The sequence below is a fragment of the Varanus komodoensis genome, unplaced genomic scaffold (genome assembly GCF_004798865.1).
Source record: "Varanus komodoensis strain SLA01 unplaced genomic scaffold, ASM479886v1 scaffold26, whole genome shotgun sequence".
In the NCBI taxonomy this organism is placed as follows: Eukaryota; Metazoa; Chordata; class Lepidosauria; order Squamata; family Varanidae; genus Varanus; species Varanus komodoensis.
This window is the reverse complement of record NW_025335684.1, coordinates 1,807,739-1,831,892: the sequence shown is the minus strand read 5'-3', so window position 1 is coordinate 1,831,892 and position 24,154 is coordinate 1,807,739. Positions and strand designations below refer to the sequence as shown.

The window sequence follows — 24,154 nt, the reverse complement described above, 5'->3', positions numbered from 1 at the left end:
GCCGTCCCGCGCCCGCCGTGCCGGGGGGCCGCGCGAGCTGGCAGGCCGCCCCGCGCCCCCGTTCCTCCCCCGGCGGCACCCCCGCGGCGCCGGCTCGGCTGCGGGCTGGCCCCGCGTCACGGGCGAGCCCCGCGGCCGCGCAGGGGCCCGAGCGGCGGGCTCCGTGGCCCCGGGCCGACATTCCGGCCGCGGTGCTGCGGGCGGCTGTGGCTGGGCGTCTGCTCCGCGCGCGCCGCTCCCCGGGGCACCGCTCGGCCTCTGCCGCTCCCCGCGTTCGGGTTCCTCATCCACACCGGGCCTGGCAGCGTTTCGGACAGAGAACTGTCTCCCGGCTGCTCTGCGAAACAGCAGCTGAGCCCGGGCACCGGGCGGCCCTGCAGCAGGGCTAGCAAAAGGAGGCAGCCGGTGCGCGGGGTGGAAGCACGAAACGGGGAATAAGGACCGCGGTTTATGGAGAGCTGCCGCACGTCTTGCCACAGGGAGGGAAACGGTGGGCAGAAGCCTTGTCTGCCTGCTGCCCGGGGGCTGTCGACCGTGGATGGGCAGCAACGGCAAGGCTCTTGCTGCCCTGCCTTGCAGTTTCTCAGCCTTGTAATTGGGCTTGGACAGCCTTTCCAGGGCTCTTCAGAACAGCGCACGGTTCTCTGTCCTGCTCCTTCGGAGACTGGGCTGCCAGTGCAGGGCTCGGGTCTTGCTCTGCTCCCTCGCCTCCTCCAAGCTCACAGTGACATTCAGATGGTACCCAAGGCTGACACCTTTTTGAGAAGGGCCTTGTTTGGCAGTAGACAACATAATGTGTGTCTTGAAGGTATACTGACTGGCAGCAAGAGCTCTTCAGAGTTTGGGAAAGGATGCATTCCTAGTCCTTCTTGGAGATGCTGAGGGCTGAAACAGGGACTCTGAGTCCTCCTTGTGAGCGTTTCCTTCCAGCATCTGACTGGCTGTTGTGGGCACTGAATATGGCAACAGTCAGGGCTTTTGTCTGATAAAGCATCAGGGCCCTTCATGTTACGTCCTTCAGGACCTAGGTTCAGTCTCTGTGTGGAATTTGCCAGGCAGCCTGAGGTCTGCACTGCGATAAGGCAGCTCCCTGTGTCCTGTAACTGAGTGGTGGTGGTGCATGCGCCCACATGCATAGTGTTCTGGATTTGGTTGTGGTTTCTTCACATAAGGTTGGGAAAGGGCCTTGGAGAGCTGCTGCTGCTACTGAGTAGACGCTACTGAGCTCAGTGGACTAAGGGTCGAACTGCGGAAGACAGTTTCATGGCTGCCTTTGTTTCCATGTGTTGCCAGAATAACTTCATGGGCCATTTCTGGAGATCTGTTCTGAGGTGGTCAGCTGTAATTTGTACCTGTAACCTTCTATAAGAGGCATTTCCTGGACACCCTGCACAGGAGTTCCTTGGAGGCCTCTGGCTGGCTACTGCTGGAAGCAGAATGCTGGTCTGGAACAGATCTTTGGACTGATGCAGCCAAGTGACTTTTTCCTGCTCTTGCGTTGCACATGCACCTTGTTTCACCTTGCAAGAGCTCAAAATGGTTTGCAGGTTCTGGGGCAGCCTCCCATCGAGGCAGCACTTGGATCCAGGCCTGCCTCGCATTTGCCACAGAAACTTCAGTAATGTGACTTTGGACAGTTCTTGGAGCCTAAGAACAGACAAATCATGCCACAGCTATAAGGTCAGGAGCCACGAATAGCAACCGCTGGTCATTGTCTTTCATTGCTTTCTGTGCTATATTTGTCAGTGGTATGATGAGGATGATTTTTGTGAGGCTGTTGTGGGTTCTTTCTTCAGGGAGGGTTCAATCCCAGCATCTTAAGGTCAGGCAGGAAAACCTCTTGCCTGAACTTTGGCAAGTCGTTTGTGGCAAGTCCGCATCAAGAACGCTAGACGGATCCAACTCCCGAAGCGTTCTGCTTCTTTTGTGGCTTAGGTGCCAACCTCTGCACCATCACCTGCTTGACAGAATGATCAGAGCTCACCTCCTTCAGCTAGAACTGGAGCTGTTTGCTGAAGGCATTTGCGGGAGTGGGGGAAGTGGCTTGATGACAGGCCCATAGGTCATGACCTACTTGGTTGTCTGAGACAGGTAGGGGTTACTTCCAGGTGGCCAGATGAGGACACTGTTGAACCGAAGGAGGGAGCGTTGAGCTTTTTCTTTTCCCAAGCTATCATTGCTTGTATGCTTGGATAAATAGGCTAGTGAAAATTAGTACAAACTGGTAAGCCTGGTGGACTTACTTGCAAGAGCTCCATTGTAACTAGAGAATGGAGAGGCTTTTCAGACGTTTGTGGGAGCGTTTCTGCTCAGGAAGAGGGCTTCACATAAGCGGCTGAGTGTGATAGAACAGAAGAGACAAAGATGCAAAAGTGGATTTATTTAGAGGCAGACATATAGAAAGTTAACACAAGCATGCTTGAAATGCTCCCAGCTTTACTAGGGCAGGTGCCTAAACAGACTGGAACCCAGACCTGTTGTTACCTAGAAACAAGCAATACTTTTTTTGGCTTTTCTTTTCAAGACTGCCTCACCTGAGAAGTTTGCCTGTTTTCTGAACAGAGAATCAGAACGGCACCCAGCGTCTTGGCACACCATGCAGGGGAGGTCTGTGGCTGGCTTGAGAAATGCATGGCTACCGATCAGCCAGGGGAAGCTGAAGAGAGTCTTGACGCAGGCCCAGTGCCTTGATCTCGAGCAGTGTGAGAGCCGTCGCGGGGACTGAGGAAGCGCTGCCGCCTCCCTGCACCCCACTTGCCCGCTTCCAGCAGTCTGACTGGCTATGTGGCCTCGCATGATGCAGGCCGAAGTGGGCTTTGATGTTGCTCTGCAGGTGCCAGATTCTAATCTGCGCGCAAATGGACTGATGAATAGTAGATATAATGTTCTAATTGTGTTATTTACAGATGTATGACTATGTGGCTATATTTAACATACGGTTATAATAAAGTATTTATTTTGTAAAGGTCTCACTCCACAATATCCCGATATCTTTCTCATTCCTATTTGCTCCTCACATTATAGCTCTGGATGTTCCTAGATTGCCATTTAGTAGTTGGGGTTTAGTTTGCTGATGTTCCTCGTTTTTCTTGCTCTGGGCACAGAGTCATAGGAGGCTTTTCACTTTGTCTTCCAGCATGTAGACATGGAAAACTCCTATCTCTGCGGATATTTGAAGATTAAAGGCCTTACGGAGGTATGAGCTTGATGGAGAAGTATTTTAGGCCAAGAATGTTACTCTATGTATTTCATTCCTTGCGAGTTTTGATAAAAACTCCCCATTTAGCTTTCAAGAAAATAAAAAAGTGAAGGCAGGGAAATTTGCCAGTGATTGCTTTGTAATCATTCTGTTTCTGCTTCACTCACTCGCAGGAGTATCCGACACTTACAACTTTCTTTGAAGGGGAGATAATCAGTAAAAAGCATCCATTTTTAACTCGGAAGTGGGATGCAGATGAAGATGTAGATCGTAAACATTGGGTGAGTTCCTTGGCCTGGCTCTTCCAGGGATGGTGACCCATGTCTGGGCTGTACCACCTGGGGCTGCAGATGGGGGCGCATGACATCTGCAAGAGCGCTTGGCACCAGAACAACTAGATGCCCGAGCGAAGAGCTCACATCTAGCCTTGTCCTTGCCTTGCCTGAATTCTGGAAACTGAAAAGGTTATCAGAGTCATTGTGGCCCAGGTTTGCATGGATGGCAGCGCATGGTGTTCACTTTATTTTACCGCAGCAGGCTGACGCAGCTCTCTGTCTGGGCATTGGAGCAAGAGATACATCATCTCTGAACCTTGCCTCATGCAGTGCTGCTTCTAGATTTTTTCCCTGTTCTGTTATACTGGCTCTTGCCTGAGGAAAGCTGCTGGTGGCCTCGCAGGCTGCTGCTAGGTGTGGCCGCGGTTGAGAGCAGTTGCCCCAGAAGACTCGGCTTTCAGCCTGCTTCGGTCAGCAGGGTGGGTGGGTTGGGAGCACCTGTATTCCCTTTTGGAAAGGGGTTGCCTCAAGGGGTTGCATCCGGAGTTGGGCTGATTATCCACCAGGTCCTCAAAGCCACCCAAAGCCAAGCAGCTGCATTCACTCTTTGTTTCCAGGGGAAGTTCCCAGCCTTTTACCAGTACGCAAAAACATTTAACTCTGATGACTTTGATTATGAGGATTTGAAGAAAGATGACTTCGTCTTCATGAGGTGGAAGGTGAGTTCTTTGTGCGTGTCTTGCAGAGCACCTGCACGGCAGATGTGCTTGGCTCCGGCTGCATCTTGGTTGTGAGCAAAGAGGGGTTGTCGCTGAGCGTCCCCTGGAGGCCGAGGAGCATGGTTTATGCCAGTTTTAGTCTGAATGAGAAAGGTGCCACCCATAGTACTGACCTGTTGGGCTCCATCATTCAGCACCATGGCTAGCGCCTCTGAAATTCAAGCTGCCGGCTAGGGCAGCTCTGCAGCCCCCTTGCCTTCGCTGCACATGCCCCTCACCATCAGAACGGGGGTCCCGAGCATCACTGGGGGCACATGTAGCCCTGTCTGCTTCTAGAAAGTGTAAGGTTACCTCACTGTATGAGTCTAAGCGGTCATGACTTTTCCAGGGCCACGTGCTCTCTATCTGGTTACTGCAAATGGAAGCTGGTGGGTGCGTACCACAGTTGTTGTTGTTGTTGCTGTTTTCTCCATCACAACCAGCTGGGAGGGCAGACGCCCTGGAAGTCATCAACGGGCCCTGCAAGGGTCAAAGAAGCCTCCACTTAGTGTGTTTTCCTTCTCCTCCCTGTGACTCGAGCTCGGGATGCAACAGCCTTGGGTGACATTGTCTGTGCCTGTGCCTCAGGGTCTCCTATACTCCACCAGCGGTGGAAGCACGCGTGGCACCCGGCGCAGCAGTTTTGTGGGGTTTCTAGAAACAAAACTGACTGGAAACTTTTGTGCAAGAAAGGAAGTTTTTCCACTCCCCTAAATAGACTGAGGGTTGATTTACCATGTCTTCAAACTTCGATGAAAAAGCACCCCGCATTAATTATACTCACTATACAAACACTTGTGCCTTTCCCAGTGCAGTTGTATGCATGCTACTCAGAATTAATATCCACTGAGTTTATTGGGAGTTACTCCCAGGTAAGTGTCTATAGGGTTGCAGCCTAGGTTTAAAAAATGAGGTAAATTTGTTTGTTTGTTTGGGTATTTTTACCCTGTCCAATACCCAGTGGGTCTCTGGATGGCTTACAATTGAAATCCAGTAAATACGTATTTAATTAGGGGAAACACACTTAAGTTTTAATATCATATTCATAGCTTGCTTTAGAAATCATTTTTATCAGACTCTTTTACAATCTTTTAATGGCAGCTCAGTAGCATTTGCTTCCCTTGTACTGTTGACATTTTAAGGGAGGAGGGGAAGAGAGAACTGAAGGGCCTGAGCACTGTTAGCTTGCTGACTGTGGCACACGTCCTGAGCTGTGTGTCGATGCACACACTTCCTCAGGACGGTGGACTGAACCAAGTTAATTCCATCACTGGAATCAATTGCAGAGTGGAGCATTTTTAGACATGGTTTTTCCCCAATGAGAAGGATCGCACCAGAAAACTCCACAGTGAGATACAGAAGAGGGCTCTGTGCTCCTTCTTGATTTCTGTATTCTTGTCCACTCTCGTGCAGGAACAATTCCTGGTCCCAGATCACACCATCAAAGACATCAGCGGCGCTTCCTTTGCTGGTTTTTATTACATATGCTTCCAGAAATCTGCAGCATCTATAGAGGGCTATTACTATCACAGGAGCTCAGAATGGTAAGTGGCTAACTTCCGTGCGGAGGGCCGGCAGGAGAGCTTTCTTCTTCCACTTGGCTTTCGGACTTTGGGATTCGAGGTTTGATTAGCCCGTGGAAGGGATGCAATGCGCTGTGTAGCTTCTTGCCACTAATTTGGGTTTAAAATGGATAAACATGCCTGCTGTTTTTTCTCTTTGCACTGTTTCAAGCGGTGGCTTTCAAATCATGTTAGAAGGGTAAAAGCAAACACTAGAACACACTTACTGTGGGTGGAGATGACTGACGGAAACCCAGTCCACCTGCCTGTGTCAGGTATCCTGCTTGCAGGCATATTTGACACGTTCTGAGTCTTGCAGTCAGTGGTGTGGCAGAAGACCAATTCAGCGCGCTCGACTTGTGCCCCAGACTGGCCGAGCGCCCCCCGGACCAAGGTCCTGCCTCCCTCGCGGGGCTCAGAGCACATTACTGGGGAAACTGGATCGGTCCGCTCTGGGCGAGAGCGGACAAATGGTACCGAGTCTGCAAGCTGCTGCTCCGACAGGAAGTGGAATAAGGGAAGGGCCGTTCAAGTGAAACCCCTTTGCTTCCCCTTCCAGGTATCAATCCCTGAATTTGACGCACGTTCCCGAGTACAGCGCCCCCATCTACGAATTCCGGTGACAGCAACACCAAGAGCGGCACCAAGAGATGGCCAGTGGGGCCGGGGAGAGCGCAGGCGTGCGAGAGGGGGCATGCTCTGTTAGGACAACTGTGGTGGCCCTGCCGGGACGGGGGACCGCAGGCTCTTCTCCCGCCAGTGTTGGGCTGGTGCGCGAGCAGGAATGAGACCCCACGGGGCTGCCGTGGCCTGATCCTCCTTCCAGCTGTGTGGCAAACTGATCCTTTAATCTGGTTTTAAAGCTACTGTTCAATGCACTTTTCTTGCACAGCTAGTCTCTTTATCACTGACAGTCCTCTCCTCTGCCCTTCCGGGGGAGGAAATGGCTGCGCCTAGATGGATTCTCTCCTACTAGAAGAAAACATAAGCTCCTCCCTGCTTATGTCTCCCCTGCCCCTTGCTCTAGCCATGGGCTGTATTTCAGAGCAGTCATCCAGAGGTGCTCCTTCCTGCGGAGCCCGAGCAGCGCTTGAGGCTTCTGTGTGCCCAGCTCACAGCTGCAGCATCCACTGAGGAGGCCGTGGGCCAAGCGGAAAGGGCCTAGCCACGCGTCGCTTCCTGTCGGCTAGTGATGCTGCATCTTTCAGGAATGTTAGCCAGTCACGGAGACATGGGCCGTTGTCTCGATCACATCGGAGAGAAATAACGCAGTCTGTAGGAGTGGGAAACATAATCATGCTTATGCAAAGCTGTTGATCTTACAAAGAAACTGTAAGGACTTTAAAGGATAAAAAAGGTAAATTTTAAGGCCCACTTTCCCTACTACCCCTCGGACTGTATAGCACATGCATAAAGGGTTCCTCCTCACATTTTCCCATGGCTGCTGTTTCCCTGTGGCGAGAGCAGTGGAAGTCAGTGTTGGCTGATGGTGGCGATCTCTCTGTGTAACCATCAAGCAGTGCTGACAGGCACCCATCCCAGAGCAAGGCTGACCGGGGGCACGACAGCCAAGCTCCGGCACTTGCTCCAGCTCCCCGTGCGGCAGAAACCTTTGATGTTTGCTATGAATTTCGCAGACAAAAAAGCCTCCATAAAAATAAACAACTCTCCTTGGACTTGGAAATGTTCAGAAACTTATGGCTTGCGTGCCAAACTTTTGTGTGTGGAGTTGTGTGTGTGTATGTGTGTGCTAGTCCAGATGCTGTTTAACCTGGCACTCCTCTGCGGAGGGTACTTTGGAGTTGTCTTGATTATATTGTTTGCTGGCACGGGGCGGGAGGAGTGGCAACTACCCCGCTACTCGGTTTTGTGGGGTGGGGGGCAGAACTTGCGATCATGCAAGGTCCACGTCCTGCAGGAAAATGATCTGCCCTTGCAAAGCCGTCTGCCTGTCCCCTCAGGTGCCTACAATTTACAGGGTAGCTGAAAACAAGTCTGGCAAGGGGGCTTGCTCAGAACGAACTGGTATTTTATCCAGGCGAGAGGCCAAAGATGTGGGTGCATTGTGGGTGCTTCGAGTCCACTCCTCAAATATTGTGACACTGTTGTCATTCACAATGAGTGGGACTGCAGAAAGTAGACATGGTACTTGGGACGGCGGGCGAGTTTCTTCTCTGTACATCCGGGGCTCTGTCTGCAAGACGGTCTTGGAAGGAGTACAGAAGAACATGCAGGGTGTGGAATCGGTGTGGAATTAAGTCCTGACTGGTTTGAGAGCAGGTTTCTAGCCCCCATAGCTTGAATGATAGGCATCTAGGTGTAGATACTTGGGAAGGCAGTATGTAGTTGAAACGTAACACAGGTTTGGCGGTCACCCGGGGGCGTAGCAGGACTCCATTGCTCTCCTCCAGTGGCCAGGGAAGCCAGACTGGGTTATGGTAGGAAAACCGTGTGGTACACAGTCGCTTGGTTGACAACCATCATGTGGATCATGGCAGCCTTCTTTCCATGGCGTAGGATTTGTATTGCCAAGGTGCGGAACTGTAATATTTCCAGAGCACAGCATGCGTGGTGCTGTCTGTATCTTTCAGAAGAAGGTCACCGACTGTTTTCAGAACGCTCTCCAAAGTGAGGGGAGGAAAAGCAAAACCCCTCATGATTAGTGTTGAATTTTTCAATTAATTCAGACTTGCTGCTTGCTTGCTTGCTTGCTTGCTTTCTAACCATGTACTGTACGTTGCAGTGGCTGAATCGCAGACTGAAGCCTCAACAGAAGTGTGTGACTCTCGGCTGGCACGTATATATTTCAGGTCCCACGTTCCCATTAACGTCACAAAACACTCCAGGCCAATGCCGCCTCTTCCCCGTCCCCCACCACACTGCACGGAAGCACGGCAGAAACATCCCAGTGGATTTGAGTGGAAGCACTGAAGGTGTGCGTGCAAAGGAGATGGATGTGCTTTGCTGGGTCACTGTCTTGAGTTTTGAGGTCAGGTGGATGTTTCCTTTGCTTCATTGCAGGGAGCTCTGTGATGTCCAACCTGACCTTCATCCTGCTTGGTCGTATTCTGCTAATAGGTGTAGGGAATAAGACCGGGTGCTTCTGTAGTGCAGGGAAAGAAATGGAGAGCTTGTGGCCCTCTTTGCTACTCTTTCCATTGTTCTCACACAGTAATAAAGGTTCTTCAGTACTTTGAGAGTAAGGCCCCAGACTATTTCCCACGATAAACTGTAGCTTCTTCCCCTTTGCTTCTCTTTCTACTTTTGAACAAGCCAGTATCCTTTTGAAAGACTGACAGTTAATGGTGCCTTTGCTTTCTTTGGCTTAAGGGGACGTAATATTAGGGCTCCCCCCACTTCCCATCCTGAATTAAAAAGGGAAGCCAGCGATTCTCCAGTGATCCCTTCAGGCCATCGAAATTGGTCTTGCATGTAATCAAAACAGGAAGAGAAGAAGCACAGCCAGTCTGTACTCTTTGGACACCTTTGCTACAGCGTTCAGGAAGAAATGCTTGGGTGCGAGGGGGAGCGTGCACCGGAGAATCCCACTGTTTCTGGAAGTCCAAGCAGCTTGCATACCCCACCCCGAAAGGTCCTGTGTATGTTATACCAGAAGTGGCCAATCCTAGCGCTTTCCTTCTGTCCACTTCATCGTAAAGGAAGAGGAAGCCAGCCACAGCCCCCTGGGCCATGCAGTCACAACTTTGGGCCGGAAAACAGCAGATGGAATCCCCAGTCCAGGGGGGTCTTCAGGCTGGCACTCCTGCTTTTGGCGGCAACCCTCCAGTTCTTGTCTCAGTGGTCTTAAAGCTGAGGGGAGTTCTCAAAAGCAGTTGGAGATGATGGCAGGGAAACGTGAGGGATGAGGACTCGAACCCAAAAACAGAGAAAGTGCTTGGCAGGGAGCGGGGCAGAGGTCCTTGGATGTGTTTCAGCTCCATGCAATTTTATTTTCATTGCCTGAGCAATGTTTTTAAACCTGGTATCTTCTAAATTCTAAAACTGGTCTAAGCGCACCTGCTGTAATTCAGTCTTCCAAGCAGCTGTTGAAAATACTAAGCGTCTTTCCATTTCATTGTAGCATGTTTTATGCAAATTTGGCATTGCATGGAAGGATCGGTCCTCTAATTTGGAGAGTTGGGTAACATAGAACAAATACAATAGAAAGCCACTTGGAGGTACCAGGGCCCCAAAAACCTCTCCTAAAAGCCATGGCTGTGATATTTGGAAAAGGGTGCCCTTATTCTTTGATAAAAACCTATTTGTTAAACCTGATTTGTTAAACGCTTCTGTATAAGACATCATACAGCACTGAAAAGATGAAAAGGTCAGGAAAAAACAGCCTTTTAAAAAAGATGCTTCACTGTGTGAAATAGAGCTTTAAAATAATATTAATCTTTCTTTCCTGCTCCCCAACAATAAATTATCAGATGCTGTAACAAAAACCAGGATTCATGGCTGCATGGTGCTCATAGACAAGAATGATGGGGCTTCACAGGCAGAGGTTTCTGAGGTGGGAGCTTCCAAGTCTTACTGAAAAGATTTTATAAAAGCTAACTTGAAAATCAGAGTATTAAAGAGTATTTATAGATGATTTCAGAAAAGCGACTGTGAGTTTTTCCAGCGTTATCGGTGTCCAAATTAAAAGAACATGTATTTAATGAAGGCTCTGTGTGTGTTCTTGGCCAAGGGTGTGGGAGAAGAGTTGGAGTGGGCCATCAGAATGACCTTTATTTTACAATGTATAGGCAGAGCTGTGGTTTGAAAAAAGGGAAACACTCGTACTGTCTGCAAGTTAGGCTGGAAACCCTTATCAGCAATTCTTGTTTAATTCTTCGGTTCATTCCGTGGACTGGGAAGCATTTAGGCCATGCAGTGTCAGGCTAGTCATGTGATCAACAGAAAGGCTGATCCGTGGCACTCTTTCCCATTCCTTGCACCTTCCTGGATGCTCCATCTTGATCTCACTGATGTGACAATGTAAGCCGGCTGGCAGTCCTTTGGGGAATGCAATGCTGCAGTGTGTGAATCCAACTGCAAACTGCCTTGACTGCTGCCCGGGTGTATCCCCATACTTGTTAGAGCAAATGTAGAAATGATACACCGGCTTCTTGCTTTCCAGCAGAAGCTCTGCTACATTTCCTGCTGGATATGATTTCAGGATCTACATGGCTAGATCAGGTCAGGTGCCTGCCTGGTCTTGATGCGAAGAGGTCACTAGTGCAGTGCCACATGGTTCTGGCACCCAACTGTTCCCCGATCCGGAGATGGGAGGGAAGGCAGAAAGGAGGTGCCTCCACTACACCCAACATAAGCTCTTCTGGTGGGGGAAAGGATGTACCTTTTGTCTAAATGTCTGAGAATTTAATGTTGTTAATGTGCTACTTGAGTGCATTTGCACAGCGTTTGAGCTCCACCAGCTGTTGGCAAAAGCAAAAACAAGTTAAATCCACTTGCTTTCCTGGTTTCAAAGCTTCTGCCTGCGAGCCACAGGTTGATGTAAGCCAGAAACGTGTCATGGGTTCCTGGATCGGACTTTTCATAGAAATTTTCTGAGATGCCATTTAGACATTGCTCTTCCCTCTGTCCATCTTGCAACTGCTGCCTGAGAGAAGACCCCATTCGAGTGCACGGCAGAGTCGTCACTGGCCCCACACTGTAATTTAGGGATTAGGACCGGGAAAGAACAGCCCTGGGGTGGCTTAGAAAAGGACAAATACTCTGTAAGATCCCCCTGTATTGTAGGGACGGTGGTGTGGCTTCGGACAGCTCTGCAGTATCGTCCAATGGGGGAGGCTGTGGTGGGGGAGGCTGTAGCCAAACAGTGGGCATACAACAGCCCTGTAGTGTAGGATGAGAAATAGGGAATAAGGTGTGAAGGTAAGAGGTACTTACAAGTATCCAGCCGTGCAGTGCCAAGAGAGAGTAGGAGGCTCAATCATAGACGTGAAAGAGGCCGGAGGGTACAAGTTAACCATCCCTCTCAGGGGGCTGCTCAGCTGCATCTAGAAGGCTGCCGGAGTGGGAGAGCCTCCGACCTTTCCAGGCATGGCTCTTCCTGCTATGCTACTCAGGCTCTTCCTGATCTCAAGCCGGAGTCGGGCTTCCTGTCACTTGAACCTGCCACTCGCGTCCTACACTACGGGATGAGCAGGAAAAGATGCTGGCCTTCCTCCGCGGGGCAACCCTTCAAGCCCCCGAGGAGCGCTACCCTGTTTCCAGTCGGGCCTCTCCAAGAGAAACACGCCCAGTTCACTCAGAACCAGAGCAGGGCTTAAAGCGTAAAAGATGGGGGAGCGCTGAGCTGAGCGGGAGAGGCGGGACAACAGCCCTGCCGTGTAGGCCAGTGCCGGGGACGGGAGGAAAGCAGGCGCGATAGTCCAGCATGGGGGGGGGGGGACGAGCGTCGAGGCCGAGAGAGGCCGCTCACGGCAGCCCGGCGGGGGCCCCTCTCCGCGGCCCCAGCATGAGGGGGGGCGCGCCCGCCAGCCCTCGACCCGGAAGCGGGCGCGCGTGCGCCAGCCCTACCGTTCCGGAGAGGGCGGAACCAAGAGGCGCCTGCCCTGGTCGGCGGGGGACGCCTTTGCGCGCGACCCTCGTGACGCCACTTCCGGTGCCGCCGCTTCCGCCCCTGCAGCTTCTCCGCTCGCGGTGCCACGATGGGGATCCTGGAGAAGATCGCGGAGATCGAGAAGGAGATCGCCCGGACCCAGAAGAACAAAGGTGGGGCTCCCGACCGCGGGAAGGAGGGCGCCCTGCCTGGCTCCTGTGCTTTAAAGGGGCCGACTGGCAGGCAGGAGCTCAACAGGTGCAGCTCTCCGGGCTGGTTGTTACGTGTTTATTCCGCCTGCGTTCCTCCCTGTAAACCCTCCATTTTATCCGCACAACAGCCCTGTGAGTAGGCCAGGCTGAGGGCCCAGGACTGGCCCAGAGTCGCCCAGTGAGCTTCTTGGCCAGGTGGGGACGCGGCCCTGGATCCCCCTCCCCCGTCCAGAGCACATAGTTTGGGAGTGAAGCAGGAGAAGACTCGCGTGTGCTGAGCAGATGGGCCCCTCCGGACAGGCTCTTCTGCCGTGCTGCTGGTTGTACCCTGGCAGCCTCATCACGAGGGAAGTGGCCCTTTCGACTGCCAAGCCCTAACCTGCTTGGAGCGTACAGGTGAACGAGCGCACCTTGCGTTCTGCCTGGAGAAGAAAGGACAAGCACTGCACGACTTGCAGGATGGGTGTGTCATGTGGCCCTGTTCTCATGATCCAGGCTGGCTGCCACTTTTTGCACCAGGTGATGTTTCTGGACAATCTTGAGGGCTAGCCCCATGAAAAGCCCACTGCGCTAGTCTGCACAGAATGCAACCAAAGCATGGGTGACTGTCACCAAGTCAGAGCAACTCCGGCAGGGCCATAACTGCCCCTCTATGCAAGATTGTGCATAGCTGCTACCTGAATATCCTGGAACAGCAAAAGTTACAAACCTGATCCCTCAAGGAGAGTGCAACCCCTTTTGGAATCTTTGCGCCTGGCTTTCTGCAGAGCTGCTTTTCCAGCTTCTCTGAGCTTAAGCTCAACTAGTTCACTTCTGTGCATCCTGTTAATGAACCGAAACTCCATTCATGATTTTAGCCTGCTCCCTTGGTGTTAGGTGGCAAAGAGTAATTGAGGTGGGTGTCTTGAGCGTGTTGGTGGCATCTTAAGGTCTCTGAATGGACTCTTCTAGCACATTCGTGTAAATATTAAATGGCACACGGAGAAAAATAGATCCCTGTGGGACATCGCAGGTGAAAGACCATAATCTTGAACAATAATTCCCCCAGCACCATCTTTTGGATGCAGACTGATGGAGAAGACAGGAATTGCCACAAAACCACACCACCAAGCCCAAGCTCTGCTAGACATTCTGAAAAATTTTAACAGCTGTCCAGAGATCCAAGAGGGTGAATAAGATTGTATGCTTCCCATCCAGTTCCTACCATAGATCATCCACCAAGCAATCTCAGTCCCGTATTTTGGCCCAAAGCTCAATTGAAATGTATCCAAATAATCATATACCCCACTGGCCCATATGGAAGTAACGCTCAATGTTTGTATTCCATCTCTGCTAGTTTATTTGCTGTTAATACGGTGCCAGATAGATGTTTATGGTATCCTCTTTCTCCCAGCTACTGAGTACCACTTCGGCCTGCTCAAGGCAAAACTAGCAAAGTACAGAGCTCAGCTGCTGGAACCTTCGAAATCAGCGGCAGCTAAAGGTGAAGGTTTCGATGTGATGAAATCGGGAGATGCCCGGGTGGCGCTGATCGGTTTTCCTTCTGTGGGTAAGGTCAGTGGCAAGTGCAGAATTGCTGTCTCTGTGTCACATGAGCAACAGAAATCAAAGAAAAGAAAGGAAAGGTAGACAACTAAGATCAATGAAAGCGTTATAGCAAAGAGGCTGAGTCTTGAAATGACATTTTCAGCACAGCAATGGAAGGAGACAGGTAGAAGCTAGGAAGCAGTCCAGGAGAAAGAAATAGAGGGCATAACTTGAATTTTAGGGTGACAAAGTCCCTGAGAGGGAGGCAACATTGTATCTCCCCTAAACGGAAAATATCATATTTTCTTTGTATTCCACATTTTTCTGTCTGTGAATATACCTAAAGGTGTTTTAAAGCTTTGCCTTACATTTGTACTTCTCTCTTTTTAATATTTAAATAGGTTTTTTTTCCAATAAAGTATGTTTAAATGAAGAAAGGAAAAGAGTGAACCAATGCTTATGCAAGGCAGGCGTGTTTTATAGCCCATCACTAAATCAAAATAAATTAGGAAAGGCAGCACGGAACAATCACCTTATAACTCAGATGGGTGTTCCCATCAGCTGGCTCATTTATCTGTCCAGCCACAGGGCATTTCCCTCGCTTGAGATCTAAGCCCCGCTGCTAATGCATTTGCTTTCCCTTTCAGTCCACATTTCTGAGTTTAATGACGTCCACGGCCAGCGAGGCTGCTTCGTACGAATTCACCACGTTAACCTGCATCCCTGGAGTCATCGAGGTCAGTGCAGTTCCGTGGGATTGTCCCTGCCAGGGGTGGGCCTCGGTGGACACTGGTGCTCATGCGAATGCATCTTTTCCTTTTCTGAGCTTCTCTTTAAATGAGACATTCCTGATGATTTGAAAGCAGTTCAGGTCACTTTTCTGTTTGCCAAATGTTAAACCAAGGAAGGCCATGCGCCAGCGTGTGGTTCTCTTTTCAGGATGTCCCTAGATGTCCAGCTGTGGCTGTCAGGCAGGAAGTTCTGTAGCCCAGGTGACGCTTATGCTCAGCCCCAGGTCCACGCCCAGGCTTTCAGTTCTGCCTTCGGGTTTCTCTGCACAGGGGCTGCTGGATCCAAGCCCCCAGTTCTGCCATGGGCTGGCCTTAACCATGGGGCAGGGCTGCTTAGCCATCTCGCCCGAAAGAACAAATCAGATATCATTTGCATTGCTGCCGCTGCTCCAAGCCAGCGCCTGGCGTCAGCTGCCTCGCCTCTGGAATGGGGATCTTTTATGCCTGCCATCCCCCACCCCCTTGCCCACGCATTTCCTTATTTTGGATGAGAGAGTATTGTAGAAGAGCTTGTAACTGCACCGTGAGCTTGCTAGAGGGAGTGGCGCTCTTCTCAGCACCGTGAAAAGATCTTATTTTCTTAGGTGTTTTAGTCATTCTGTATCTTGCTTTAAATCTGTGACTGACTTAAATCTTGGCAGTGCTATTTTGAGTTGTGTGTCTTATACTGTAGTTCAAAAAGGCTATATTGTATTTTATTATGTGGCGTCTTATGGCTTCAATTGTTACGAACCCCCCTGGGCTGCTTCAGCTAAGGGACAGTATAGAACTCTTCTTCTGGCCTCCATTCAAACATCTGCTTATGCTTCTGTAAATGAACCCTTAATGAAATGCACGTCTCCCAGCAAATAAAAAGTTGCAATCAGACAACGGTGTTAATGAAGAAACCGATCTGCACGCTTTGGGCTTCAGGGCTTGAGACTTGGGGGAGAGGGGAGATGTTCCACACAGCGACGTAGGGGTGCATGTGGAGCGGGGGGCTGCTTCTCATACGCCTCTTCGTGACTTTCTTTTTAACAGTACAAGGGAGCCAACATTCAGCTTCTAGATCTGCCCGGAATCATCGAAGGAGCCGCACAAGGTGGGGCCTCGTTCTGCCTTTGATGGCAAGTGATGCGCTGTGAGGTCTCCTCAGCGTGGATCCATCTAGCCTGAATCCCTTCGTGTTCCCTGGAGGGATGAGCTGGCGCCTGCTCAGAGAGGCGTGTCCAGATTTCCTTAAATCCATCCCATCGGTATTTCCCAGATTCTCAGGAGCCTTCTTTCTGTCATCCTCTTGTCCGTGGAATCGGATTCTTCTCAGTTGCTTGAATTTGTGTTCAGAAGTGCGCCCTTTCATAAGTGGGCATGTGCAAGCACGTGTCTTTGCACAAATACATGCTCCAACCTATGAGGGGGAAACCCATCTTTAGTCTCCTTGCACTTTCTGTGACCAAATTTGCATGCGATTCCAAAAGTGAAGCACTGCCCTGCAAAATCTGCACAGTTCAGAAAAAACTTGTGTGCTGCAAAACCTGCAGGTCAAATGCACAGAAAGCCAAACTCGTTTGAATCCGCTGAGGCTTCTCTCTCATCCCTAGTCAAAGGTTTCCGTTCTGAGTTAGGGCACTTTTCACATTAGAAAATAATTCTCCATCCTCCCTCCTCTGCCCCACAGGGAAAGGCCGAGGGCGCCAGGTGATAGCCGTGGCCCGGACTTCCGACGTCGTCATCATGATGCTGGACGCCACAAAGGGCGAAGTGCAGCGGTCCGTACCGGGGCTGGGGAAGTGGGGAGCCGTCCCCTGGCTGGCCGAATAACGTGCAAACCTGCACCTGGCCCAGCGGGTGGATGGCTCTCGGTGACCCGGCACCCCTCCTGTCCCCCCACAGAGCACTGCTGGAAAAGGAGCTGGAATCGGTGGGCATCCGGCTGAACAAAACGAAGCCCAACATCTACTTCAAGGTGTGTGCCGTGGGCGGGCTCCACGGGAAGGCCGGGGAACTTCCCCGCGCCCGAAAGCCAGGATAGCTCCTTGAAGGGATGCCAGGGGAGCTTGCGAGGAGCACCAGAGATCAGGGCCTTGGGGTGCCTTCTCCAGTCTTTCCCTAGACAAGAGCTGCCTTCGCTGCCAGGACAAAACCGTTTGCGTTGCTGAAGCAGCTTCACTGCCCGAACGGAGTGGGGAGAACCGCTGTGCCGACTGACACTGCAGCAGTGGGGGAAAGGAACTTTCAGGCCCCATGGCAAGGGGTGTCTTGTTCTCAGCCTGCGGGGAGGAATTGGCACGTCCCTCACCCAGGCAATTTCAGAGGCCAAAAGAACAGCCCTGGCCTATTCTGGGAACCAACGTGCCCCCTGAAAAGTGGCGCGTAAGCTTTCTTTGGCTTGCTTATATTCCTCATCCAGATCATCTCATTGCCTTGTCTCATCTTTGACACGAGCCAGTTCATTTCTTCTTGCGTCTCCTGAAATCTCACGCGAGGCTCCCGGGGGGTGAAGCGGGGAGGTGGAGGAGCCCCGAGGGATGAGAAAGGTCCTTGGCCCAGGGGCCGAGCCTGCCCAGCTCGGGTGAGTGACGGCGGTGTTGCGAGCAGGGGTGGCACACTGACGCGGCCTCTCTCCTGCCCTGCAGCCGAAGAAGGGAGGCGGCATCTCTTTCAACTCCACGGTGACGCTGACCCAGTGCTCCGAGAAGCTGGTGCAGCTCATCCTGCATGAATACAGTATCCTTCGCACGGCACCTCCGGCCTCCGCCTTGCTGAGCCGGCTGCCCGAGACACACACGGAAATCGCACCTGGGTGGCTGCCTTGGTAACGACCTCGGCGAGCGGGAAGGGGCTTGGCAGAGCGGGAGAGCCCCTCCGCCAGGCACAGCGGGGCACGGGTTCAGCCCCCGCTCTCGGCAGGAGGATTCTGCTCGAGACCACACAGAGGCGCTGCCTGGCTGCAAAAGCAAACGGGTTGTCCCGGTGCGAGGCCGCCGCCCGCGTTGCAGCATCGCTTCTGCCCCGTCGCAGGCGAGCGGCGTGTGAGTATCGCAGGCCTGATTTGAGGCTCTCCTGGGATTCTCACCTGGAGAGGCTTTGCTGCTCAAAGCGGGCCGGACTCGGATATTCCTGCTCGGCAGGCCGAGCTCAGGCCTGCTCCAGGGGACTCCGGTACCCACACGTCCAGCAGCGCCACCTGTCTCCCCTAGAGAAGACACAGCAGAGGCCTGGCAAGTTGTGACAGCGAGTCCGCGAACTGGCCGAGTCCTGGTTTAATCAGTCAGGACATTTAAAAAAATGCTTTTAGAGGCAGGGGTAACTCCTGCTGAGCAAGGAGCAAATGTATTAGCTAAACAAACTACCTGATTTTTCTCTCGGCATTCCTCCAAGCAGCTCGGGGAGTTACAGGCGATGTCTTCCTTGCCATCCCTTCATATATTTTCCTCCCAGCAGCCCTGTGAGGTAGGCCTTGCTGCAACGGACTGGCCAGTCCTAGCTCACGCAGCAAGCCTTTTGGCCACCTGGGCACCAGAACTTGGCTCTCGGCCACCCTGGGCGAACTGGCCACCAGAGCGCATGGTCCTGGCCCTGCAGGAGGTGTGACACGTTTAACCTTAATTCTGCCCACCTGAGAAATCTTCAACGCAGAGGTTCTGTTCCGGGAAGACTGCACCCCGGATGAGTTCATAGACGTGATCGTTGGCAACAGAGTCTACATGCCCTGCCTTTATGTGAGTGCCTGGGGAGCAGTTCAGTTTTTAACATAATGCGGGGGGGTGGGGTCCCGCAGGGAACGGAGATCTCCTTTAGCCCTCCCAGCGAGCTCTGCCGCAAAGCTCCGGGCCGTGCGCTGCAGTCCGGGCCCCGTGCGCGTCATCTGGGGCCGAGCAGCCGTGCCCCGTGCTTTGGATCGGTTATGGTCCGCAAGATGCCCTCAGCCGGAGCTGGACACACAGGCCCATGCTGTGCCGGACACTGGGAGAACCGGACCTCTGGAAAAGGAGAGGCCACGATCCTAGCCCGTCCGGCTGAAGAGGCGGCATGCGGGCAAAGAGGGAGGGGAGAAGGGACCCCGCCCTCTGTAACAAGCCCCTGCAAAAGGAAGATGCCTCCAGGGATAAAAGGATGTAAACCTCACAACCCCCCAATTGCTTTCCAGACCACCCACCCCAAAATACAAAATCGCTCGGCTGTATATGACTTCTCTCATCTATAATCTCATGAACAGCAGCTGCCCTACCTGATGTTAAAAACATTTTGTTCCACTCCTGCTCTGATTATGTACTCTGCCCCCATACCTGGCATTTTAAGGAAAACGGGATCCAGGCCGACAGATCTAACTAAACTCAGGTGGTTGGTGAGAATTGGGCGGCGGCAAAGAGGGACCAAGGAGCTGCACTGAAGCTCCTTTCACCCCCTCCTTTGGGTCTAGGTTTATAACAAAATTGACCAGATCTCCATGGAGGAGGTGGACCGCCTGGCTCGGAAGCCCCACAGCGTTGTGATCAGGTAAGGCGCGTCCCAAGCCCTGCACCTCGCTGCCCACGCGCAGCTGGCTTAGCGTCGTGCTGCCCGGTGCGACAGGCTCTGTGGCGCAAGAACCGGGACTGCCGCCCTCAAGCGGCTCGCTCACTCACCTGTCGAACCCACATGCCCCCCAGTAGCTCTTGGGTCACTGCGACGTCTTGAAAAGGGCACGGCGATAAAATAGCAACCAGAACAGCATAAATACAACAACTAATATTACAATATTAATATAAAGCAGCCGATCAAAGATGAGGTTCCTGTGGCTCTGTCCAGCCCTAACTGAAGTGTCCAAACTGCCTTCAGGGAGAACTTGGGCTGTCGGGCACTTGAGGAATTAAATAAATAACAGCAGTAGCTTTGCATGTGTCTCCTTAGCTGTGGTATGAAGTTGAACCTGGATTACCTTCTGGAGATGCTGTGGGAATACCTGGCCCTTACCTGTATCTTTACCAAGAAAAGAGGCCGTAAGTAGAACAGCAGGCTGTTGAGCCAGACAACACGCCATCCTGGGAATATTATGGGCCAAGAGCAAGCGAGGAGGCCCCCAGAATTCGTAGCGCTCCATTGACTCAGACCGTTTTCTCTCTCCTTGTAGAAAGACCAGACTTCTCGGATGCGATCATTCTACGGAAAGGTGCCTGTGTGGAACACGTGGTAAGCACTGAGTCCAAGAACCACAGGGGGTGTCCTTGAGGTCATCTGTCCCTGCCCTGGCCCGTTATCACTTCTGGAGTTGAGACCGTCCCAGCGAACCTACGTCCAGCCTTCCTCTTAACTCCTCTTAAGGCAACGGGTAGAAAAAGGCGCTGTGATTTTGGGGGGCTGCTTGTATGGTTACTTGATCAATGCTCGCTGTTTGGAATTATTTCCTAAAACGTGGCTCTCTTGAAGCAGATGATCAGAATCTGCATGATTCTGAGATGTTTTATCAAAAGAGAGAGAGAGAAAAAACGCGTTAGTTGCAAAACGGTAGCAGGTTGATGGACTATAGAAATATTCATCGACCGACGTCGCTGTGCTCCAACCAGCCTGTCCCAGCGCAGTGCCCTCCAGAGGGGCCGCACTCCAGCGCCCCCCACCCCCAACCAGCATGAGCAAGGGGCAGTGTCAGTGGGAGATGCAGCCCAAACCTGGAGAAGGCCCCAGCCGGGGAGAAGCTGGAGCCGGGAAGGAGCTGCCGCCTGCACAGCCAGCTGGTTTCCGTGCCAGAATAAGACCTTGGGGAACTTGGTGTCCACCAGAGCGGGCAGTGCTGAGCCAGGTGGGGACCTGGCGGAAGGCAGCCTCCCGCATACCTGTGGCATTGTGTGTGGGGGGTGATCCTTACGCACACCTGCCTCTGGAAGTGGCACGTGCGTTCCCACGATCCAGCAGCGGTCCCTCGTGGAGCACCGTCATTAATTGCCCCCCGTAGAAACGATTCCCTCTGCCGTGGCGATTCGGGCACCCCGGCGGCACAGCCAGGGCTGTGGCGGAACCGCTCATGCTGCCTTCGGGGCGGGGGCCGAGGTGGCGGCCGGGCTGCGGCCTTTGTGGCACCTGGCGAACCGAGGGTGCGTTTGAGGCCTGGGCTGGTGGGGAAGGTGCGCCCGGAGCTCAGGAGAGCGCCTGCAGCGGGAACCCTCGCTGGGTGTGTCTCGCCCTGCTGGCTGGGGCAGATGAGACTTGCAGTCCAACGCATTCGGAGGGCCCCACGTTGCAGGCGGCTGCTCTGCCCTGTCGTTTGGGGACTGATCTTCCCAGCCACAGGTGTGGGAAGAAACCCTGGCCAGAGACCCCTCCCAGGCACCTTCCGGCTCACCCGAACCTTCTCACCCTCCAGTGTCACAGGATCCACCGGACGTTAGCCAGCCAGTTCAAGTACGCCTTGGTGTGGGTAAGTGTTGGAGCGAGGCAGGAAAAGTGGCTGGATGCAGGGGCGGGGGGTGGCTTCGGATATTTTGGCCCTGCTTCCCCACCACCCTCTGGCCTGGTCGGTGAGCTTCCCAGTGCTCTGGACTGGGGAGCAGCTGAGTCTGGCCCAGGTGGGCCTTTCTTACCTAGGCCAACAGGTGGGGACAGAGCAGAGGTTTCGCAGGATGGCCCGGCAGGTCCGGAGAAAGCTGCGAGCTGGAGGGGGCTCAGCTGCGGCAGAGGGCGTCCTCTGCGGGGTCTGATGCAGCGGGGAGCCCTTTTCTGTGCCCCCCCCCCCGCGGGCCTGCTAAAACCGCTTCTCTGGCTTTCAAGGGAACCAGCACCAAGTACAGCCCCCAGCGAGTGGGGCTCGGCCACCTGATGGAGCATGAGGACGTCATCCAAGTCGTGAAGAAGTAACCTCGCCGCGCTGCCGACGGCCAGCACCCGCTCCTGCCCCTGCACTGGATTCCAGCACGACTCGCGGAAAGACCCAAGAAGCAGACCCTCTTCCCTCCCCCTGCCCCAGCCAGGCTTCCATGAAGCTTGTGCAGAGGATTCTGGAAGCGCTGATGAGCAAGAGGGACCTTTGCCTTCCAGCTGCGGAGGGCACTTTTGGGCGCGTCCTGGATGCTCTGGGAGGGCGAGCCCCGGTCCCGGCCGCCTCGTGTCCAGGAGCCTCCGCTCTGCACGGAGACAGGCCCCTGCCCCTCCCTCCCCCCTTCCAGGCAGGCGGCCTGCACACTGCCTGCGTTTCCCCAGTAGAAGTCCAGCCCGTCCACATCTTGGCGTGGCCTGGACACCGCCAGCGGTGGCAGTCAAGGACCGGTGGTCCGTCGGTCGAGTCCGCAGAGCCGCGGATGTGTTTGTGCTCTCGCCGAGAGAGGGCGTGTCGCTCTCCTCTGTGCAGGCAGGGGAAGCGAGGCTGGCTTTGCAGAAATCGTGCGTCGTGGCATGTCTGTCGTCGGGCGGCCGTAGCCCAGGGTGTCCCTCTTGTGTTTCTGGGGGCCCCCGAACCCCGAGTCTCCTTCGATTGCAATAAAGTGTGGTTCTTAATTCTCTTCCAAACTCCCGGCAAGTCAAAAGTTGTCCAGGAAGTTCCTGAATCGCTGCAAAGTACTTCCCGTGTTTGTCCTGCGCCTTCTCCCGCCTCTTTCCTGTCTCCATTGCATGGCCGGTCCCCGGGCCACTCGCTTTGACCTTTCCTCCCTCCCCGCCATTGTAATTTCCTACCTGTGGTCACTCCCTGAACAGAGTACAGCGCCCCACAGTTATGACTCTGCCCCTGTTCGCACTGCCGGACCCAGAGGAGTGGGGCAGGGACACGCCACCTCGGCCCTCCGTGGTCACGGCTGTCCCAGTGCCAAGAAGAACTTCTCTTGCTGAAGGCGGAGGTGCAGGCTAGCACGAGAAGCTGGCAGCTTCCTCCAGGCCTTCCCACGCTCCGGTCGGCAGCATTCCTGGTGGCCTTGAGCCCCATCCCCCCGGCGTCCCTTGGGCCTGCTGGCTTGGCGAGGACGAGGCTCGGATCCAGCTCTCCCTGTGCGCCGGGTGGCTTGCTTTGCACCCGCTTCCGCCACAAAAAATGGCGCCCACAGCCACTCACAGCCATAAATTTGGCTTGGTTAAAACAAGGAGAGCCGGCCCTGAAAGCGCTGGGCTGCGGCCACGGGGAGTCGCCTTCTGCTCCCCACTCGGGCAGTTCCTGGGGTGACTGGCCAGCCGGACTGGGCACATAGTCTCCCTCGTGGGGTTGGCGGCGAGACAAGATGGTGAGGGGGGATTAGGGGAGCTACTTCGGGTTCCTTGCTGCCGAAGAAGGGATCGGGTATGAAGTACTTCGAAGTCCAGGCTGGGCAGAAGAGCCACAGCCCCTCTCGGGCTGCAGGCCTGCTTCCCGCAGGGGGTCCCGGACCCAGGCGCGCCCCCGAGGAGGCGCTGTTGGCCGCGCAGGAAAGCCAGGCGGGGCGCGCAGGTGCCGCGGGCCGCCGCTTCCCAGGTGCGGGCCATTAAGGGAGGCCGGCCCACCGGCGGCAGCAGGTGCGGGAGGCCGCCCGCCTCGCGTCGCCCTTGCGCTCCGGGGCGCTCGCAGCGGTGCCGGGAGGCCAAGCCCCGCGCGTCCTCCATGCGCGCCGCCCGGGCGAGCGCACGGCGGGGAGGAGAGCGCCGTCGAAGCTGCGCGGCGGGCAGAGGGAGGCGCCGCGGCAGCGCAGCCCAGGTGGGGGCAGCACAGGTGAGCGCGCACCTGGCGCGGGGGGGAGGCGATAGCCCGCGGAGGGAGGCCCCCGCGCCGCCCGTGCGGGAGCCCGGCCGCCCCCTGGACAGCCCGAGGCCGCGCGCAGGGGTCTCCTCGCCCCTGCCCTCTCCCCGCCCGCCCGCCCGCCCGCGCGGCGACCCTCGGGGGAGGCTGGGCCGGGAGCGCGGCGTGGCCCGGCCCGCTGGGTCCGAGGGGCGCCGGGCCGGAGACGCTTCATGCCGAGATCTGTCCGTTCCCGGACCAGCTGAGCCGGCGGGGGGGCGCCCAGCGCGGGGTCGTGGCCACGGGGCAGGTCTGTCTGTCCGATGCGATCCGGGCGGCCCTCGGGGGAGGCAGTTAACCCGCATCCCTGAGGTCCGCCCGCCCGCTTTGTTGACCCACAACCGCCAGCAGCCCAGCTGGCGACAGACAGAGAGGGATCCCCGGATCTGTATCTTGCGTTCCCACGTCCCAGTGAAAGCCATCCCAACCCAGAAAGTTGCCGCTCTGCACTGGATAAGCCGGTCCAGCAGGCACGGTTTATTAAGAATTTTAAAATCCGCCAGCCAGCGGCTGCAAAAGGCTGGGGAAAACAGAGGAACGCGAAATGTAACCACAGGGTCGTTGCGACTGTGTTACAGCGGCAAATACGGC

The 24,154-nt window shown here is 54.3% G+C and overlaps 2 protein-coding genes and 1 long non-coding RNA gene across 4 annotated transcripts; 2 read left to right on the top strand and 1 right to left on the bottom strand.

The window, feature by feature from the left end:
* Positions 1-1,578: 1,578 nt before the first annotated feature.
* GID4 (GID complex subunit 4 homolog) lies at positions 1,579-10,455 on the top strand. The gene is made up of 5 exons (XM_044433509.1): positions 1,579-3,196; positions 3,373-3,480; positions 4,092-4,193; positions 5,646-5,776; positions 6,354-10,455. Exons 1-5 carry the CDS (start codon positions 3,146-3,148, stop codon positions 6,415-6,417), a joined length of 456 nt encoding a protein of 151 aa, XP_044289444.1. The 5' UTR covers positions 1,579-3,145; the 3' UTR covers positions 6,418-10,455.
* LOC123025061 lies at positions 5,693-12,230 on the bottom strand. The gene is made up of 2 exons (XR_006415053.1): positions 11,690-12,230; positions 5,693-7,067 (listed from the first exon to the last, which is right to left on the bottom strand). It is a non-coding gene; the product is annotated as an uncharacterized LOC123025061 (long non-coding RNA).
* A 177-nt stretch (positions 12,231-12,407) lies between these two features.
* On the top strand, positions 12,408-22,332 carry DRG2 (developmentally regulated GTP binding protein 2). Of its 2 annotated transcripts, XM_044433757.1 has the most exons (13): positions 12,408-12,517; positions 13,950-14,110; positions 14,731-14,820; positions 15,895-15,955; positions 16,532-16,622; positions 16,747-16,819; positions 17,490-17,580; positions 18,478-18,575; positions 19,277-19,353; positions 19,747-19,835; positions 19,967-20,025; positions 21,194-21,247; positions 21,598-22,332. In XM_044433757.1, the coding sequence occupies exons 1-13, from the start codon at positions 12,454-12,456 to the stop codon at positions 21,682-21,684; spliced, it is 1,095 nt and encodes a 364-aa protein (XP_044289692.1). In that variant the 5' UTR covers positions 12,408-12,453; the 3' UTR covers positions 21,685-22,332. The 2 variants fall into 2 exon arrangements, with proteins under 2 accessions (XP_044289692.1, XP_044289693.1); XM_044433758.1 differs by lacking the exon at positions 12,408-12,517 and having other exon boundaries at positions 14,036-14,105.
* Positions 22,333-24,154: the final 1,822 nt, after the last annotated feature.

Excerpts from the sequence above, each read along its gene's own strand:
- DRG2 (XM_044433757.1), top strand. The coding sequence starts at position 12,454 with ATGGGGATCCTGGAGAAGATCGCGGAGATCGAGAAGGAGATCGCCCGG. Across the intron at positions 16,623-16,746 it reads ACAAAGGGCGAAGTGCAGCG|AGCACTGCTGGAAAAGGAGC; the intron begins GTCCGTACCGGG and ends GTCCCCCCACAG. Across the intron at positions 16,820-17,489 it reads AGCCCAACATCTACTTCAAG|CCGAAGAAGGGAGGCGGCAT; the intron begins GTGTGTGCCGTG and ends CCTGCCCTGCAG.
- GID4 (XM_044433509.1), top strand. The coding sequence starts at position 3,146 with ATGGAAAACTCCTATCTCTGCGGATATTTGAAGATTAAAGGCCTTACG. Across the intron at positions 3,197-3,372 it reads AGATTAAAGGCCTTACGGAG|GAGTATCCGACACTTACAAC; the intron begins GTATGAGCTTGA and ends ACTCACTCGCAG. Across the intron at positions 3,481-4,091 it reads ATGTAGATCGTAAACATTGG|GGGAAGTTCCCAGCCTTTTA; the intron begins GTGAGTTCCTTG and ends CTTTGTTTCCAG.